General features: G+C 58.5%; 2 protein-coding genes across 5 annotated transcripts in view; one reads left to right on the top strand and one right to left on the bottom strand.

Moving 5' to 3' along the window:
- The window catches only part of NFIC (nuclear factor I C), a 72,362-nt gene extending 59,594 nt beyond the window's left edge, over positions 1 to 12,768 (top strand). For 2 of the 4 annotated variants that reach the window (XM_018050815.1, XM_018050811.1), the window contains exons 8-11: positions 602 to 786; positions 1,347 to 1,494; positions 3,413 to 3,498; positions 7,678 to 12,768. In XM_018050815.1, the coding sequence (XP_017906304.1) occupies positions 602 to 786; positions 1,347 to 1,494; positions 3,413 to 3,498; positions 7,678 to 7,695 (437 nt within the window). In that variant the 3' untranslated portion in view covers positions 7,696 to 12,768. The remainder of the gene's footprint in view (positions 1 to 601; positions 787 to 1,346; positions 1,495 to 3,412; positions 3,499 to 7,677) is intronic. The other 2 variants (XM_018050812.1, XM_018050813.1) reach the window with 2 other exon arrangements.
- On the bottom strand, positions 16,487 to 19,422 carry SMIM24 (small integral membrane protein 24). The gene is made up of 3 exons (XM_013965298.2): positions 18,441 to 19,422; positions 18,238 to 18,349; positions 16,487 to 17,381 (listed from the first exon to the last, which is right to left on the bottom strand). Exons 1-3 carry the CDS (start codon positions 18,517 to 18,519, stop codon positions 17,261 to 17,263), a joined length of 312 nt encoding a protein of 103 aa, XP_013820752.1. The 5' UTR covers positions 18,520 to 19,422; the 3' UTR covers positions 16,487 to 17,260.

The following is a 19,490-nucleotide window of genomic DNA, read 5'->3' on the forward strand; positions in this document are numbered from 1 at the left end:
TTCTTCTGGTGGATATGAGAATATTCTAAAAGAGATTATAGTGATGGTTGCACAGCTCCATGAATGTGCTAAAAAAGAAAGTGAATGTACACTTTAAGAGGGTGTATTTTATAGTGTGCAAATGATATCTCAATTTTTAAAAAATTGGCCCACCTTCCATTTATGGAAAGAGCTAGCTGAGCCCTGGGTCAAGGTGCGGGCTGTGGGGCTAGTCAGTGTGGGCTCAGACCCCCGGGTCTGCCATCTGCCTGTCGTGTGGCAGGGGACAGTCCCTCTGAGAGTCACAGTCATCCTCTGTTCAACAAAAGGGACGGTGGAATTTCCTGGTGGTCCAGTGATTAGGACTCCACACTTTCACTGCCGAGGCCTGGGCTCAATCCTTAGTCAGGGAACTAAGATCCCATTAGCTACGCAACATGGCAAAATAACAATAGTAAATTTTAAAAAATGAATAAAAATTGTAAAAGGAGTGATTCCAGGCCCCCATGGGCTCATGGTGGAGATGTAGGCATAACCCACTTGCATAAAACACAGTGACTCTGAGACAGGGCAGCCCAGTGGGAGCCCCCGATGACCACTGCCCACCCCCCAATCTCTACAGGGATCGCCCGAAGCCCTCACCCGTCCTCAGCCCTGCACTTCCCCACCACCTCCATCCTGCCCCAGACGGCCTCTACCTACTTCCCGCACACGGCCATCCGCTACCCGCCTCACCTCAACCCCCAGGACCCGCTCAAAGATCTCGTCTCACTGGCCTGTGACCCGGCCAGTCAGCAGCCTGGACCGGTGAGTGTGGGGCGGCGCGACCACCCCGGGGACCCCAGGGCATCGTTTATGAGTGTCAGGCGGCCCTTCCTCCGACTGGGCAGCTTCTGGTTTGCAAACACCTGGGTCTGCAGCCCCTGGAGTCAGACCAGTGGGAACTTAAGTCTGTTTCAAATGTCTGAGTGGACGACCTCGAAATCAGACACGATTACCGCTGAGCTCAGGCTGGCTTTGGCCAAATGTCCACTAAAGCTTTGCTGTCCAGAGGCTTTTGGACCTTGGGACTGTGGGCAAGGTGATAGATGAAGGGGTACTCGTGGCAAATGCGGGGAGACGTGTCCAGGCCACCCGTGCGGTCTGGTGGTGCTGATCCTGTTTAGGAGAAGGTGGGCACGAAGTGGCTTGAGAAGGCGGTGATGATACGGCCATCCCAGGATGCTGGAGGCCTGCGGGGCCAGGCGAGCCCCGGGCACCCACCAAACTCGTCCCGGCCAGGCCCATCCACAGCCCCGGGGTGGACAGCAGCCCAAGGCGGAGGGGGCACCCGCCGCCTTAACCACCTGTCTCTCTGTTCCCCCCAGTTAAATGGAAGTGGCCAGCTCAAAATGTCCAGTCACTGCCTTTCTGCTCAGATGCTGGCACCCCCGCCCCCCGGGCTGCCGCGGCTGGCGCTCCCCCCTGCCACCAAACCCACCTCCGAGGGAGGAAGCTCGTCGCCGACCTCGCCCTGTAAGCACCCAGGAAGGCGTCCCCCAGGGGCCCCCTCCCCTCCCTGGCCCTGCTGCTGGGGTTGGGGGCTTAGGCCCACCCGGTGTGTGCCGGCGAGTTTGGTGGGTCCCCAGACGGAGGCCTGGTCCACGCAGGGCCAAGGCAGCCTGAGGAGATGGCCGGGGGCGAGTCTGGGGTCTGCCTCCATTGGCAGAGTGGCCTGGGGCCCCCCGTGTGCCACCCCACCCCCACTCCCATACCCAGGCTCCAAACCCTCCTCTGAACAACAAGCAGTAGGGGAAGATCTCAAACTGGAGGCAGGAGGGCCAGACCCGGCCCCCAGGTGCCTTCTGTCTGTGAAAAAGGGGACTCTGTTATGATGGTTGCTGTTTTAAAGTCAGGACATTTCACGTAAAACTTCCACATTTCCCCTGGATTCTCAGGGAAAACCGGCCACAGTGGGCTCTGTTCCTAGCTGCCAGACTGGGCCACACCTTCAGGTGGGACAGTCCCCGCTTGCCCGTCTGTCCCCAGGAGGCCAGGAGGCGCTGCCCCGCCTTCTAGACCTTTCTGCTTTCTAGATGTAGGTCTGGGTGGTAGCCTAGTGGGAGGCCCTGGCTGGGTCTCCTAACCTTCCCGAGCTTTCCACTTTGGGGATGTGGCTGGAGAGACTACAGCTCACCAGCCCCCAGTGGACCCTCCCCACCATGATCCAGGTATCCCCATCACCATGGCTCTGCCCCCAGCCTCTCCCTGAACCCCATCTTTTTGAATGTCTCTCTCTCACTCCCCAAATGAGCTTCCTCACCACCACCCCCAAGCAGGAGGGGCTAGCCCTCCCTCTGGGCCCTGTCGGCCCCCCTCCCCACACACAGCACTCCCACCCCTAGTGTTTCTTCCGCAGCATCCACTGCCTGCCAAGACGCGGGGCAGCCTCACATGTAGACATCTTTCTCCAAACTCCAAGACGCAGTACTGGAACGCTGGGCTCCAATCCCACCCCTGAAGCTCCTTCCCTGTATGACCTTGGGCAACTGTCCTCCCCTCTCTGAGCCTCAGTTTTCTCAGCTGCAAAATGGGACAGTCACCAGGGGTGGTGCAGAGCGAGTCAGTGAAACAGATCAGGGAGAACACAGCAGGAGGCAGGCACAGGGCACAGAGTTGGCATGAGGGGCTGGTCATCACCTTCTCGCCCTACTTCCTCATCTGTGAAATGGGCAGAATAGTCTTGTCTGCTGTGTTGAGGCCACTGAGTTAACCCTGGAATGCTGCCCTCTGCATGGTATACAGTAGACACTTAATAGACAGGGAGTGAACGTGGATTTCTTCTCTTTTGCCTTGTACCAACTTCTGTACTGCAGGTCCAGCCTGCTTTCCCCCTGCAAGCTCCCCAAGCCTCGCTGCCTCCCACTTACCCTTGCTCCAGTGGAGACCACACGGGGACCCTCCTGCCACCCACTTCCCCCCACCCTAGCCTGGATTTCGAATCATTCCCTCACCCACAAAGTGTGATCAGTGAGATTAAAATATAAAGATGCTGCGTGTGTGCACCCAGCCTTCCCTGAGCCCTCTCCAGGAGGGAAATTAATAAATAAAACGCCCTCAATAATTCATGGCACCCCGCACGGCGGGAGGCAGGCCACGAGAGCAGGATGGACCAGGCACTGGAACTCTCTGAATAATTCACAGGCGGTTTCTGGATTATGAATCTTTCATCCCGCGCCTTCCCTCCCGGCAGACACCTGCCCGCACAACCCCGGGGGCCTGAGCCTGTGGGCTTTTCGGGGTGCCCGGACCGTCCGGGGGAGGGCGGCCAGCTCAGAGTGCCAGGTTCTGGGCGCGCAGGCCTGGCTATCTGACCCTGAGCAACGGCCACCCTCTCTGGTGCTCCCGCGCCGCCCCCGCGCTAACGGGCTCTCGGTCTCTCTCCTCCTCGCAGCCTACTCTACGCCCGGCACGTCCCCTGCAAACCGTTCCTTTGTGGGATTAGGACCAAGGGATCCAGCGGGCATTTATCAGGCACAGGTAGGGGCCAAGAGGCCGGCTGGCGGGGGGGTGGGAGGGACAGGGCAGAGGGGCCGGCCGGGCGTGCAGGGAGCCCTCCCCCAGCTGTACCCCTGACATGGCGGCTGTTGAGTGTGGCCGGGGGACCCGCCTGTCAGGTCCTTCCAGGGCCTTGAGCCCATACCGGGGGATGTGGTAAAGCCCCAAATCCCGCCAGGGAATGTGGGGCTGGGCTTGTCACTGCCCCGGTCCTATTTGTACAGATGGGAAGACTGAGGCTCACAGAGGAGAGGGGCTTTGCTCAGGATCACACACTGCATCAGCCCAAGCTTTCAGACCCCCAACCTTCATCCCCTCCCACGCTGGCCAGAGGGAGGCAAAGGGTGGCAAGGGATCCCAGGATACCAGAGGAAGCTGGGGAAACCAAGGCAGCCCATGGCAGGGGGCTAGGGCCTCCTGGTAGGGCATGCAGGCCCCCACCCCAGGCTCCAGCCCGCGAGGTGGGAGGGAGACAGCAGAGGTGGGGTTGGCATCACTGCCACTGAGTGTGCACCAGGTTGGGGGGACCAAGGCTGGCTGAGGACAAGACAAGGAGGCTCAGAGAGGAGGAGTGAGTTGCCTGAGGCTGCACAGCACTGCGGGGCCAAGCCTCAATGTCTGGAATTGAGACCCGTGGCTCCCAGCATCTCTTGAGGCAGGAGGTGGCCTCAGCCCCTCCCTGTGTGTCCCCACCTCCCACCTTTGGTCTGGCATCTGTATCCGTGTCATGTGCAGGCCAGGCAGGTGCTGGCAGGTGGTGTTCAGTAGTGGTGGCTGTACCCCCGAGCCCTGCTCCCTGGTTGGTGCGTGTTGAGGAGGGGATCACAGGATGTAAAACGGCTGCTGCAGCCCCTCTGAGTCTCAGACACACAGAGAAACGTCCTGGGGCTCCCCAGTAACCATAGAGCATGGGGATTTGCAGGGTCCCCAGGGGTCACGTTCGGATCCTCAAGCCACCATGAGAGAGTGATCTCTTGTAACAGAGTCCATGGGCAGGGGGCAGGGGTGAGGGCAAGAGGTAGACAGGTAGCCACGTCCCCCTTCCTCCGCTGAGATCAGAATCGACCACTCTGGGGAGGCCCAAGGAACTTCCCGCCATAGCCTGGCCCCCTGGGGACCATTCGAGGCTGCCCTGGCTGCTGCTGGCAGCTCAAGGGGTCCAGAGTTGGCAGGACCTAGCAGTCCCCCTCCCTCCCTTCCCAGACTTTAGCTGGGGGTCCTGGGGTCAGGAGATGAGGGCTTGTGCCCAGCTCTCCTTCACCCACTCTGAACCTCAGTCTTTTCTTCCAGCCTTGGGCACCTTCTGGGGAGTCCTTGAAGGGTCTGGAGCATCAGGGGACCAGTTTGATCCAGAAAGGGCATGGAAAGGCCAGGACCGCCCCTCGCACACCTGAAACACTGTGTCCCACCTCACTGAGCCCTGGCCAGGATCCAGACAGAGGGATTGCTTGGTCAGAGTCACCCACTGAGCTGGCGCAACCCCAGGCCACCCTGCTTCCAACTGGGTTTTGAGTTCTACCCCGGTGTGGATACCCCTGCCCCCAGAGTGCTCAGGGAGCCAGGAATTTCCTCTTCCACTCTCACCTGACAGCCCTCCCCACTGGAGGCTGGGCATGTCCTAATTGCTTCCGAAACCAAAGCTAATAAAAGCAACGGACGGGTGCGGGCTGCCTTCTTCATCCTGCCCCAGTCTCCCCCATCCATGGTGTCACCTCCCCTATCATCAGCCTCTGCATGGGGGGAGAGGGGACCACCCCAAGTGGACGGCCTAGAAGGAGAGGGAAACCAAGGCAGGCAGGTGGGGGCAACCTTTGTTTCTCTGTGCCTATGGTCACCCCCTGCTTGGTGAGCAGCCCCGCTGGGGACCCAGAGAGGGTGGGACCGGGACTGTGGAGGAACCTGGGGGAGGGAGCATCTGGGCCCCTGCCTGGGAGGGGAGAGGTTGGAGCCTGGTGTCTGACAGAGAATGAGGATGTCCAGGCAGGGGGCTCAGCGCCGCCAAGGGCTGGGAATAGTGGGGAAGCAGCCTGAGCATAGCTGGCAGGCCTGGAACGTGGGCTTTGGCCTGGGGGCCCAGGGGAGCCAGGGAAGAGGTCAGAGGGAGGAGGGGTGTGCACAGCCAGGGCTGGCAACCAGAGAGAACTGCGTGGGGCTGGTGTCAGGGGCCAGCGAAGGTGCTGGATGGAGGACCCTGCCAGAATCGGGTAGGCAGGACCTTGGGTCCCTGGACTAAGGGGTCCCCCAACCCCAGCAGACCCCAAAGGGAGGGAAGGGGGAGGAAGGAGCCGTGAGACCCGTTCCCCCCTCTCGGAGCCCCTGTGCTAAGGGCTGAGCGGAGAGGCCTCTTTCTGGCACAGTCAGCACTTCCTCCGCCTTCCTTGTTCCTGGCGGGTTGGCTTTCCTCTGCACGCGCCCCCCCCCCCCACCACCACCTCCACCCCAACTCCCAGCCTGCATCAGCTTCTCCCCTTCCCACTTCCATCTCCTGCCCTCACCCTCATCAGCGCCTGGCCCCCTGATCAATATTCTCTGACCCAAATCAGCACCCCTCCTCTAATCAATGGCAATTGATCTCTCCCTGATCAATTGCCTACCTTCTTCATCTCCCCACCCCCGTCTCTCACCATCCCACCCCTCCCCCGCAGTCCTGAGCCAGCCATCACTTTGGCGTCCAGAGTAGGGCTCTGTGGGGTCTGACACCTCCCCCCACTCCCCTGTGTGAAGGGGTGGGTCCGCCTGGCCTAGCATTTTCCCCCAATCCTTCTCTGCCCATCACACCTGGGCAGCAGATGAGCAGAGGGCCTGAGTGGTTAAGCCATGTTCCCAGAGCCACACTGGGGGCTCCAGCCAGGCCAGGGGGTGACAGAGCCCAGACCTCACTGTTGGCACCATGCAGCCTTAGTCTCCCCCTCAGCTGATGGGAGAGGATGTTGAGTTGAGGGTGCCTGCCCCCCCCACCATTACGGGGGCCAGAGTCGGGCGGACAGAGAGCTTAGGAGAGGAGGAGGCAGGGAGGAAGGGCCTGGGGAGGCCGGCCACCACAGGGGAGGGTCACGCCCAGAATCTGTCTGGTTGCCAACGGAAACCAGACATGAGGTAATGGCCAAGATGAACTTGAACTTGGCTGGAGGTGGGGGGCTGGGAGCCACGGCGCCAGTTCGATGGGATGGCCCAGTGGCTGCAGGCAGCCTGGTGGGATTGATCGCCCGGTTGGAGGGAGTGTGACTGGTTTACAAGAGGAGTGGGGTCACAGCGCTGCTGTGACCTCAGTGGGATGGGGCAAAAGGGTCCCTACCCCAGTCCCACTCCCCAGGTGGATTGGATGTATTTCCAGGGGAAGGGTCTGTACAGCAGCTTCCCTGTGGGGACCCAGGCCAGAGCTGTCCCTATAGACCTGGCTGCCTGACCCCAAGCCTCAGTCTCCTCCTCTGTAAAGTGGAAGTCATGACCCCCTCAGTGGCCAGGCTAAGGGGTCAGCCCCAGGCAGGGGGACAAGCAAGTAGCTTCTCAGGCCCTAGTTCAAATTCTGCCTTCTTCCCTCCAACGCTGATGGACTTAGGCAAGGTACTTTACCTCTCTGAGCCCCTGTCTTCTTCACTGCAAAACAGGGTCGGGGGCAGTAGTCCCTCTTTCGTGAGGGTTCTAGGGGACCCATTAAATGCGAAAATGTTAAAAGTAAAAAAGAAACAAACAACCCCAGTCACAGTGCCTGAACATGGCGCCTGTCTGTAAAGATTCACCAGCGGCCCTCCGACGAGGGGGAGTATCCCCTGCCGCATTTTATACTCAGGGTTGGAGGTGGGGTTGCCAGATTTAGCAAACAAAACCACAGAGTTCAGGTAGATTGCAGTTCCAGATAAAGAATTAAAAAAAAAAAAATTTTTAAGCACAAGTATATCCCAAAAGATGCATGGGATATACTTACACTAAAAGGTTTATTGAGGATTCAGGTGTAACTGAACTTCCTGAGTTTTATCCAGCAGCCCTGCTCAGGGGCCCAATCACTCGCCCAGGGTCACCTAGCAGGTTACACAAGTCTGGGACAGAGGTCATAGGTTCCAGGGGTCGAGGGGGCCAAAGTGGGTATAGACTGTGGCCCACAGAGCCTGACCCCCATCTCTCTCTCTCTCTCTCTCTCTGTGTCCCCCTCCGGCCGCCCAGTCCTGGTATCTGGGATAAGAAAGATTTCTTCCCACGCCCTGCTCCTTCGTCCCAGGAATCCCAGGGTGCCGCATGGCCGGCCCCGGCCCACGTTTTCGGTGGAAAGCTACAGCAAGCAAGAACGCCCCGCCGCCGACTCCCAGCCCGGCCGAAAGACAAAATCACATAGACACAAACACAAGAGGAAAAAAAAAGAAAAAAAAACGGAAAAAAAGACAAACGGGGGAAAAAATTACAATACATAAAAATAAACCCACCCAACCAAGAAGATAGACGGTAAAGATGACAACGCTTCGGACTCTCGGGACACCACGGCCGGACGGACCGGACGCTCGGGATCGTCCTAAGTTATTCATCTCCTCTCGCTGCTGCTGCTGCTGGTCAGGGAGGCCCAGCCACCCCCACCTCCTCCCAGGACCAGGTGAGCGCAGCCTGGAGCCCACGCCAGGCCCGTGGGGCAGGGCACCCAGTGCGGCCGCTGTTCCACCCGCGCGCCCACCGCCGCCTCCGGGACAGTGTTCGCCAGGCTGGGGAGGCAGGCCCTGAGGGGCCACCAGGGACCCCAGCAGCAGGCAGCGGAGGCAGCTGGGTGGGCAGGGGGCGACGGGGCCAGAAGAGGGTGGCAGGGAGTCCCCGGCAAGGCCAGGGCACTAGCATGTGATGGACGCTCGGCGAAGGCGCGCCCGGCAGGCGTGGACCTCTACCTGCTCTTTCGCGAAGCCCCTCCGCACCTGCCGGGTTTGGGAGACGTCTCTATGCAAATGACCCCCAGCCCCACCCCAGGCACAGGAGGCCACCCCAGCGCACCCCAGCCCCCCTCCCACCGGCTCCACACCCCCCACCCACCCTGGGAGGGCCCCACGTTGCACACACTGTAAGAAATGCACTTTTCCAAGGAAGGGGCTGGGGGCGGTGGAGCGGAGGGGCCTGGGGGCTGCTCTGGTCTCTCTATCCACCCAACCCTTGAACCGGGGAGGACCCCCCCCCACTTAGCCCGTGGAGGTGGGAGGTGAGAGCGAGTGGTTTAAGTGCCTGATTTCCACCGCCCGCCCCCCTCCCCTGTGTCCAGCTGGGACGTGAGTGGCCGTGGGCCTCCCCTCTCCCTCCTCTCCTGCAACCTGGCCCCTTCCAGTCACTGACCCCTCATTGCTATGCCCCCATCAGAGCTAGAGAGATGGAACCTCCGCCTCCAACAGGCCCAGGGGGCAGAGCTGGGCCTCCTCCCAGCATCCTGCCCTGCTGGGGCACGGGGCCTGGGGTCTCAAGAAGCTGGTGTGCCCCCTCCGCCCCCACGCCTCCTCTGCCAGTGCCTTACATCCTGGAGCGACAGCCCCTCCCTGGTGCCTCCCGGCCCAAAGGGGGACCATGGTTTGCACTTTCATCCCCCACCCCCTGCCGAAGTGGGGCACAGCCAGGAGGCGTTGCCGCTGGGTGGCCAGGAGAGGAGCCAGGCCACCTGTGGTCCAGAACGGCCGGGGGCTCTGGCTGGGGGCGGGGAGGTCGGCGCCTTGGGGCTCCCTGCTACCATGTAGGGGGGCCTCCCATCTGCTAAACATTTTCCGTTGAGCCGCTCCAAAAACACTAAACCTGGGGACATGGGGTGCCCCTTTACCCCCACTCCCTGGCCCCATCCACGCCTCCTCCCCGGGATGGCCATCTCGGGAAGAGGGGCCTGGGAAGGGTGTTAGGTGTTCTGGGATCACCAGGCCCAAACACAAAGCCCCCTTCCGGCCGTCTGTCTGAATCCCAGCCGGTCTCCACGCCTGGTGCTGGGGAATGCCGACCCCCATCCCCGGCCTAGGCCAAAGCCATGGCCCTGGGAGGGCCTCCGCCCACTGCTCCCAGCCTGACCCGCCTCTCCCTCTCCTGGTAAACCCCCGGTGCCCCAGGCCTGGCCAGCCTCCTCCCACCTCCCCAGACACCGGACTTTCATCCCAGACTAGCCCAAGGGGCTTGGCGAACCCACTCGATCACAAAGAGAAAGACACCCCCACACACAAGACCCTTCCCCACCAGCCGCACTCCCACTGTCCGGAGGGGTTCGAGAACCCTTGGTCCGTCCGTCTGTCCCCAGGCCCCCTCCAGCAGGTGGCCGTTGGGGACCAAAGCATGGGCCGCTCTGGGGGAGGGCAGGAGGGGTGGGTCGTGCAGTTTGGGGTATCCGGAAGCTTGTCAGCCGGGAACCTGAGGGTGCGGGTAGGCAGGGAAGGGGAAGGGGCACCCGGCAGCCCCCAGCTTCCTAACTTTGCATGGTGCTTAGTCGAGGATTTCTGTGACCTGGCTCCTGACTTCAGCTCGAGGCGGCTGAAACTGCATGGCAATTGATACTGGCTCTATCTCCCTCCCCACGCCACTCCCAACTCCAGCCCTCCACCACCACCCTCCTTCTCTTTAAAAGAAAACAAAAAAAAAAAGATACAGAAAAAAAAAAAAACCCTTAAAAAAATTCCATGTTTCCTAATTTGCACGAAATTTTCTATCACATGATGTGCCTTGCCTTCCAAGAATAAGTATTACCTTTAAACAATATCAGCGCACACAGATAGCTGCATGCACTGCTCGTGTAGTTTAAAAGGAAAAAAATGACAAAACAATGACATGAAATAAAAAGTAAAAATTGAAAAGGGATGTATTTCTATTTGTAAAAAAAAAATTAAGAATCAAAAAAAATCACACGCTTAAAAGTCACATTGCTTAAAAAAAAACAAAGCGATGCCCGCAACGATCACCCCACAGCTTGCCCTGCCCCCAGCCTGCCCTGGGCTCTCGTCTCCCCATCTCCTGCTGCATGGGGGGTGCCCCCTGGTGCTCTGCAACCCCCCCCCCACCCCTGGCCCCATCCTCGGGCTCCAGAGGGGTCATTTCGCATCCCCTGCCCACAGCAGCGGACAGACCTCAGGGGTGTGCCCTGACCCCAGGCAAGGGCCTCTCCCCTCACTGGGCCACAGGCCAGCCCCCCCAGACGCCGTGCATGCACCTATGCGTTCTCACCCCCCCACCCTGGGGCGGCCACCCTGCCGACAGCCAGACTCCCCCCGCCTCCTCTCCCACAGGCTGGCATCCCCCTGGCTCAGGGTCACATCGCTGTCTCACTACCCCCCTACAGCCCCCTCCTTCTTGCCAAAGGACCCATCCCCATAGACTGGCCTTGGGGTGGCAGAAAGGACCCTCTTGCCAACCCCACCCGCAACCCCCCAGTTCTACTATGTCTTCCAGCTGTGACTGCAGAGGGGGTCTGGTATGAAACAAAAAAAGACAAAACCAAACCCGATATATGCAATATTTGTCTGTCTGTACCTGTAAGGTCTAGCTCAGCCACGGAGGCCCGGCCGAGGGGTTGGGGCCAGGGGGCACCGCGTCACAGGCCCCGTCCAAGGGGCCGGCCATTGCTGTTGTCTTTTCTTCGGTCTTATTTTCTCTTGTTTCCCTTTTTGCCTTCTTTTTCTTTCTCTCTTTCCTTTTTAAATTTTTCCTCCAATTTTCTCTGCCTTTAACTCTACCAAAGCCGAGACAGTAGCAGTCAGTGAAGTGTCCAGGCAAGAGACCCCGAGGCCGGGTCCACCAACCTTGGGCCCATCCCTCCTCGCCATCTCCGGCCCTCCTGGTCCCTAGGCCCCTCAAACTTCTCCTGTCAGCGCACGCTTGGTGGGCAGTCCCCATTCGCTCCCCGGCCACCACCTTGGATGCTAGAATTGTCTCCAGAGCTGGGTGGGGACTTGCAGCCAGACCCTGGCTTTCATCTGCCACTCTGCTCATGCCATGTTTTCTTCTGAAAAGACACCTTAGCCAGCCCCAGGGCCAGGGGCAGAGACCCGGCCCTGGCCTTGACCCTGCCCTTGAGAACGGCCCTTTGGCCCAAGAGCCCCAGGCCCTGCTTGTCAGTTTCCATAGGGCCCATTTCCGGCTTTCATCCCCCCAGCCACCAGGGAAGTGGGGACAGCCATGGCACAGGGGAGTGGGTGGCACGTCCCTGTGGGACCCCTCCTCCATAGGCTCGCCTCAAACCATGGTGTCCCTCATGACTGCACCCCACAGCACCCCGGCCTCAGAGCCCCTCCCTTCCTTGCCTGCTGTGCGTCAGAATAAGGCAGAAATACTAGGAATCAGGCTCCCACCTGCCAATGCGGTTGGGGTTCACGCCCTGGGAGGGAGGTGGGCAGGGTGTTGGGTGTTTTTGGGTTTTGTTTTTTTTTACACTTATGAAACTGACATCTCAAACCCCATCCCCTCCCAAGCCCACCGTCACCCGCTCACTCATAGCCTATCCCATGCAGAATCCCCCAGCCTGACCTTGGGGTCCAGCCCTTGCTGTGGAAAAGACTTAAGGAGACCTCCCCAATATATACAGATCACCTCCATCCCTCTCTTTGGAGGGAGGTAGCAGACCCTGACCAGGGTGGAGGGGGAGGTGTGGAGAGGTAGGCCGACCCCACCCTATCTGACCTGGGGACGGAGGGTGGGTCCAGGGTCCCCAGTGCCCAGGTCTGGAACCCACGTTCTAGCTGGGTTATGAGCCCAGATTCCCACCCTGAGCTAGACAATCAGACTGGAAGGGAACCCCAAGGGAGGGTGCAGGGAGGGGGCCCTGCTGCAGCTCCCCAAGCAGCAGTTTCAGCCTCAGCACCCCCCACACCCCCAGCTCCGGAACTTTCCCTCTGTCGCCAGAGACAGCAGCATTCCAGGAGCAAACAGATTTGGCTGGACAGCTACCAGTGAGGCAGGATCCCAGGGCCAGGAGCAGCCATCCAGCCCTCTGTGAGAGACGGGACCCCAGCCACCCACTCCCTCTGGCTTCTCTGATGGTACTTTGACCTCCAGTGTAGGGCTATACTATACATTATATATATATATGTATAATTTTGGAATTTTTTTCTCATAATACAGATTATCCAGTGGCTACTTTTTATTTTGGCCTGGAGTCTCTCTCTCTCTCTCTGAGACCCCTGATTTTTACTTTTTGTGTGTGGGGGGGTGGGTTAGGGAGGGTGATGGGAGAGAGGTTCCAGAGACGTGCCCTCAGGTCCTACCTCTCCTGCGTCCTTCTATCTTTCTGCCCCTTGGGACACTCCCTGAGAGCCACATCTCCAAACTGACACCACCTCCCCCGCCCCCATTGATCTATCCCTAATCATTTCAGAGTGTGTGGGGTCCGAGCTGGCCCCGGAGGCCCACCTCCACCCCACCCTGCTCCCCAGGCGAAGCAAGGAGACCCAAAGCAATCCCAGCAGGACTTGTTGCCAGCGATACCAAAACAGACTTCCCAAGCAGTGCCTCACACGTCTGCTGGTGTAACTTTGAGGTTCTCCTTCCCAACGCCCAGGGGCTCCCTTAGGCCTCAGGAAAGAGGAGGCGGGATCCAACAGGAACATGGGCTCCAGAAGAGGAAGACCCACTCCCCCCAAAACTCCCGTCCTCCACACCACCTGGCTAGAAGGAGACCCGCTGGAAAGGGGCCAGGAGCTACCCAGCCCCCCTCCGGTCGTGAGCCCCAAAGCTCACTCCCTAAGTGCATCAGCACCCCAGCCTCCCATCTTGGATCCCAGCCAGGCCCCCTGAAACCAAAGCCCCTTCCAGTCCAGGGGTCCTGGCCCCTACCCCCAACTTCTCACCCTCTCCCCCTTGCCAGGGCCACACATGGGGGGTGGGAGGGCGAGACAGCAGGGTGTCTGAGGGACAGAACACGTGTTGTCAGTGGGGGGCAACAGGGAGAAAGGAGGGAAACTCGTTTTCTCTCTGAATTTTCTTTCTTTCTCTCTTTTTTTCTCTCATTTTTTGGTGGTGTTGCTGTTTCATTTCCTGTCGCCTCGGAGATATTTTTTGAGTTTTTTCCCCCATTTTGTATTTTACCAATATTACCAGGATAGTTTACTCTTGTCTCTCGCTTTCTGCTTGCCACACATACCGGATCTCTCTCTCTCTTTCACTCACACACACACACACACACACACACACACACATACACATACACACACACACACACACACACACACCATGCTCATGAACCTATGTCAGGAGAAGGTTGGTGCCAGGCCAGCCCACTGCCCATCTCCTCCCCCCTCTTCTCCTCCCCAGGGCAGGGATGGGGGACAAGGAGCTGGACATCCGGGCAGACCCAGACCCAGCCTTCTCCTTGCCTGCTCCCCTGCCCCGTGCCCCCACATCATACTCCGTTCATAACCTTGTATATTACGCAGTCGTTTCAGTTTCCGCGGATGCGCCTACCTAAGTACCATTTACAGAAAGTGACTCTGGCTGTTATTATTTTGTTTGTTTGTTTCCCTATGCAAAAAAAAAAAGAAAAAAAATGAAAAGGGGGGTTCCATAAAAGATTCAATAAAAGGCAAAAAAAAAAGAAAAAAGAAAAAATGTATAAAAATTAAACAAGCTATGCTTCGACTCTTTCTAGCTGTCTTGGGTCCTCCTTTCTGTGTTGCGTTCAGGCTGTTCCAGGTTCTTGTCAAAGTGCAGGGAAGAGGCTGGAGGGGGAGGTAGCCTCAGAAAACCAGTCTTGGAATTCCTCAGCGCCTTTGATCAACAAGTTCCATGGGCATCTATGGAGCACCTGCTCTGTGCCAGCTCAGATAATTCCACCTCCTGCCTGCCTCCAGGGACAAAGCCTGGCACATAGCCAGTGTTCCATAAATGTACAGACTGCCTTCCTTCCTTGTTTTTCCCTCACCTAGCAAAATCCCATTCATTCACCAAAGATTCCCTGAGTATCTTCTGGGTACCCAGCCCTTGGGACACAGTGGAGAACAAAACGCCCTAAATATCTGCCTTTGTGGCACAGTTCAAAGTTGGGAAAACAGAAAATAAACAATAAAAATAAATGTATGTCAGAGGAGATAAATGCCAGGGAGACGAATAGAGCAGAGTACGGGATAGGAGAGTTGGCCTCACGTGAGGAAGTAACCTTTCAACAGAAGTTTGAATGGAGAGAAGAAACAGCCTCCTGAAAATCTAACAGAAGAGTGTTCCAGGCAGAGGGCACACACCGTGCAAAGGCCCTGGGGCAGGACTGTGCCTGGTGTGCTGGAGGAACAGTGAGGAGGCCTGTGTGGCTTGAGTGGAGTGAGGGAGGGGGAGAGAGGGAGGAGGGGAAGGCAGGGAGGAGACAAAGCAGGTTGTTTAGGGGTTTGTGGGTCACAGGAGGACTTGGGACTTTAACCCCAGGGAGGCAGGAGCCCTGGAGGGCTGTGGGCAGAGAAGGGGACTGAGCTTGGCTTGGTTCCTCTACCCTCACCTCCAGGAGGCCCTGCCCACCTGCCTAGGTGGAGCCCATGCTTGCCCTCTCAGCACCCCAGCATCTCTGTCTATCCAACCCCACCCCTGACCACTCAGAACCATTCATGTCCAGCTCTCCCCAAAGCCACAGAGGGTGGCGGTACGGAAGTATCATGCCTATCAAAGTCGCTCAGTTGTGTCCGACTCTGCAACCCCAAGGACTGTAGCCCACCAGGCTCCTCTGTCCATGGGATTCTCCAGGCAAGAATAATGGAATGGGTAAGCCATTCCCTTCTCCAGGGGATCTTCCTGACCCAGGGATTGAACCTGGCCTCCCGCATTGCGGGTGGATTCTTTACCATCTGAGCCATCAGAGAAGCTTCTCATGCCTGTGAGGGGCAGCCACTCCCCCTTCTTGGGGGGGGGGGTCCTTCATCCTACCCCCCTAGCAGTCCCCCAGAGACCCCAAGACATGCAGTCAAAGCTCCCAGGCTGCCCAGGCTCCTTCCATCTTAGCCACACGCCACCCCGCACTCCGGGGAGGGACGTTTCTATCTCTTTTCACTGATGGGGAAACTGAGGCACAGAAAGACGGCAAGATGAGCGGAGACTCAGGTAGGATGCGCCGACGCGGACACCCAGGGACGCAGCCCACCTCGCCACCCGGTAACAGGCGCAGAACACTCGTGAGGCAGGGATGAGGGATCCCAGGACCCCCGGGTGGACGCGCATCCTTCCCTGGCCCCTGCTGCATTCCCAGAAGGGATGGTCGCTTCTGCGCTCAGCGAAGAGGTTCTGGCGCCCCCTTGTGGTCAGACCTAGGACCTGGATCCAGGAACCAGGTCCCGGGTGGAGGAGTCAGCTGACCCCCAACCCCACAGTCCCGCTTGGGAGGAAGGGTAGGGGGCGGCAAGAAGGGAAGAGGGGATCTAGAAGGAGCTTCTTTTGCGGGATGGGGCTCTTATCTCGGGTGAGGCTCAACTTGGTGGGGGTTCAGCTGGGATGGAGGGTTCAGCCGGAGGCTGGAGGTTCATCCCAGGGTCGAGGCTCAGCCGGGGTGGGGGGACTCAATCTGGCCTTTAATCTCAAGGAAAGCCGAGTCTTCTTCATCCATTGGCCCCTGGGGTAAAACAATTTGGGGGCTTTGAAAGGGCTGTCCCAGCACTGACTCCCCACTAAATGCCATAAAAGGGGAAGGCTTGCGACAACCAAAAAACTCCCCCGAAATGCCCCCAGACACCTCCTAGTAGGGAAGTCCCGCCCCTGCGGAAAGGGAGGAGCCCAGAGAGCACCTCCCTTCTCCCTTCCCGCCCCACCCTCCGCACGGCCACCCACGCGGAAGCGCCGGGCCTCGCCTGGAGGAAACTGGAGGACTGAAAACTACGCTCCCAGAACTGTCTGAAAACACACCCTCTGACCTTCAGGATCCCGCAAATCTGAGGCGGCAGGCTCATTTGCCCCCACCCCCATCCTCACCATTTCAGCATACAGAAAGCTGATACTTGTTAGATGCCTTTAGGGTGCTGGGTCCTGCGCTCCGGAGTTTTGTAGACAGTATTTCATTCAATTCCTCAAGACAACTTAAGAAGGATTTATTCTTTCCTTTTACAGAACTAGACTCTTGGGCACAGAGAGGTTAAGTTACTTGCTCCGGGATACACAGCAAAGAAGTGAGGACTCCAGCTCCTTCTCCTCTATGGAGCCTCCCCACCAGGAGTGCAGGACAGGAAGAGGGGGTAATGGTCCTGTGTCGCCCCCCTACTCCCAGCCCTGCACCCTCACCCCACCCCCTGGGAGTGCTAGCGTGCAGGACAGAGTGCTGAAACTCAGCACAGGGTAGGAGAAGCTCTCGTCTCCCCCTAAACGGCCCTGCGCGCTGAGCCAGGGACAGCGAACAGCAGCCAGGAGAGGGACTGGGACTCCAAGAAAGCTCTTGAAAGAGCTTACACCTGGGCAACAGGAGGACCTGCCTTCTCTGATGAAATCAAAACCTGACAGAAATTGGAGGTGGGAAAAGAAATCAGGTGCTGGGTAAAAAGATGCTTGCGATGGACTGGGTAAAGAGACATGAGACAGTTGCGGGGGGGGGAGGTTATTGCGGGGATGTGGGCGACTCCTCCAGGGGCACCCTCCAAGCTCAAGAAGGATCATCAGGTGGAGACCAAGCTTGGGAAGGGGTACGGGACCACCAGGTAACACACAGAGAGCCCTCTGAGAGGGATTTGGAGCGGGTTCTGAGACCTCTGAATCCCAGAGAGTCATCTTACTGGCCCCAGGACCAGGTCCTTTGCTGACAGGGTGTGGAGAAGGCATTGGGGCATCCCTGGAGGACTGCCTGGAGGAGATGAGTGGGAAGACTTCATGTGGAGGAACTTGCCATTGCTTCATGGTTCGGAGGCCCCTCTGCCTCCTCCAGTTCCAGCCCCCAGTCGTCCTCTCCCTTCTCCTTTCTCACAGTTTCCTCTTCCTTCTCTTCATTGCTGTGGAGACCAGAAGAGCCCCGATAATCCGAGTTAATAAGGACAGACAGTACTCCAGGCCTCTGACAATTCTCCCAGAAGCTCTGAGTCCTATAGGCACCCTTACTGTTCCCATGACACAGAAGCTGACGAGACTCAGGCAGCTTAGGACACTGGCCCCCTTAGAACACGAAGGAAGTTCAGGATCGCGAACTGTATGAGCCAAAACTGAGCTCTTAATTTCTGGCCTCTTTGGCTTCCTGGGTTTCAGAACTGTGGGTGAGTGGACCGGCAGAGAGATGAAGGGCTTGAGCGACGGATGGATGGATGGATTAATGAGTGTGTGGATAGACGAACGAATGGACGCATGGATGGGGGGTGGGAACGTGGGTGGATGGATGGATGGACAGACAAGAGAGATGGATGATGGAGGGAGGGAAGGAGAGAGAAAAGGTGGGAGACAGGTCAGGGGGGATGATGGATGGATAATGGACAGGTGGATGGATAAATGGGTGGTGTTGGCATGGGGGTGATACTTTATAGACCCCCCTATTGAAACACATCCTAGGGATGGGGTATCTCTGTGAGGAAGCCACCCTCGTTTTGCAGGTGGGTAGTCAGGAGCGAAGTCAGTGAGGTCCTGTGAGGTCCCCCTGGGGGCCTCTCAGAATCAGAGAATTACCCCGCTGGTCCTGCCCAGTCTTGGAGGATGCTCGAGAGGGAAGGGGCTCCTAGAGGGGAGGGACTTAGAGGGGAGGGGCTTGGAGGGGAGAGGCTTGGCGCGAGGAGGGTCTTAGAGGGGCAGGACTCAGAGAGGGGCGGAGCTGAGATGTTAAAGAGTAAATGATGGGGAGGGGCTCAGAGGGTGAGAACCCACCTGTCCTGGGACTCCCGGCACCAGACGGCGTAGACCAAGGTGAGGACAAAGATGAGGAAGAGGAAGGCCAGCGCAGCCCCCAGCCCCACCAGCCACGACTTCCGCTGGGCCACTGCGGGCGGGAGCAGGGCTGGGTCAGCGTCGGGGCCTCCAGGTTGGGACTCTCTTCCCTACCCTACCCCTACTCCCTCCCAAGGCCTTACGGGGTTGGGCCTCCACCAGCCTTGGGATCAGAGCTGCGAGAAGAGAGAGTTGACCGGGGGTCTTCCAGAATCTACCCATCCTGTGCCCTCTGTCCTCGCCCCTATCCAGCAGATTCTGGGGTTGCAGCCCCGGAGGGAGAAGGAAGTGGCCTGCTCAGCGCACCCCAGGGCAGGGTGTGGCCGGGGCCCCAGGAAGTAGGAGGTGGGGTCCCCTCCCTGAATTCCGGGCACCATGGGGAGGGGCTCAGGGTCCTGAGCTTCCTTGTCCCTGTCTCCCTGAGGCCCATCCTGACCCTCACTCTCCACGGTCAGAGCCACAGTAGGGGCGGCTCGAGAACGGTGGGAAACTCATTTCCTGACCACCAGGCATTGCACTGGCTCTGAAGTCCCAGCACCTCCATCAAGTCTCACACTCTGGTGGTCAGAACTCTTGTCCTCACATTGCAAAAGTGAAGCCAACTCGAGGCTCAGAGAAGTTAGGCCACTTCCCTGGGGCCACACAGCATCCCAGAGGAACACAGTTCTCCCAGCTAGGAACACCCTCTACCCTAACCCTCTCCCGTCCTAGGACATGAACCTCCAAATCTGACCTTAGCCAGCCCCTGCATGTGCCCGTCCCCTTGGCAGCCTAGGCTTCCATCCCAGCGCTGCCAACAACGGCCAGGGAGACCTGGGCTGGTGGCGCCCTTCTTTCTAAGTTTCAGTATTTTCAGCTGGAAAATGGGACGAACTGCAAACCGACAGAGACTGAGACCATAAGGACGCTAGGCGTTCAGCGGAAGCATCTTTTAGGGAGATTATTATATATTTTTATTTACGACTTTTCTGCCCCCTGGTGGCCGATCCTGGGATAGTCTCAGAAGCTCCCTGCCTTTTGGGCTACCGCCCCAGCTACTGGCTCCACAGGGGAGCCCTAATGCAACTACTGAAGCCTGCTCCGCAACCAGAGAAGCCAACGCAACGAGAAGCCTGCGGAACAAGAGAGGAGCCCCCGCTGGCCACAGCTAGAGAAAAACCTGCGCAGCAACGGAGACCCAGCACAGCCAATCC

Source organism: Capra hircus, chromosome 7 (genome assembly GCF_001704415.2).
Source record: "Capra hircus breed San Clemente chromosome 7, ASM170441v1, whole genome shotgun sequence".
NCBI classification, from domain to species: Eukaryota; Metazoa; Chordata; class Mammalia; order Artiodactyla; family Bovidae; genus Capra; species Capra hircus.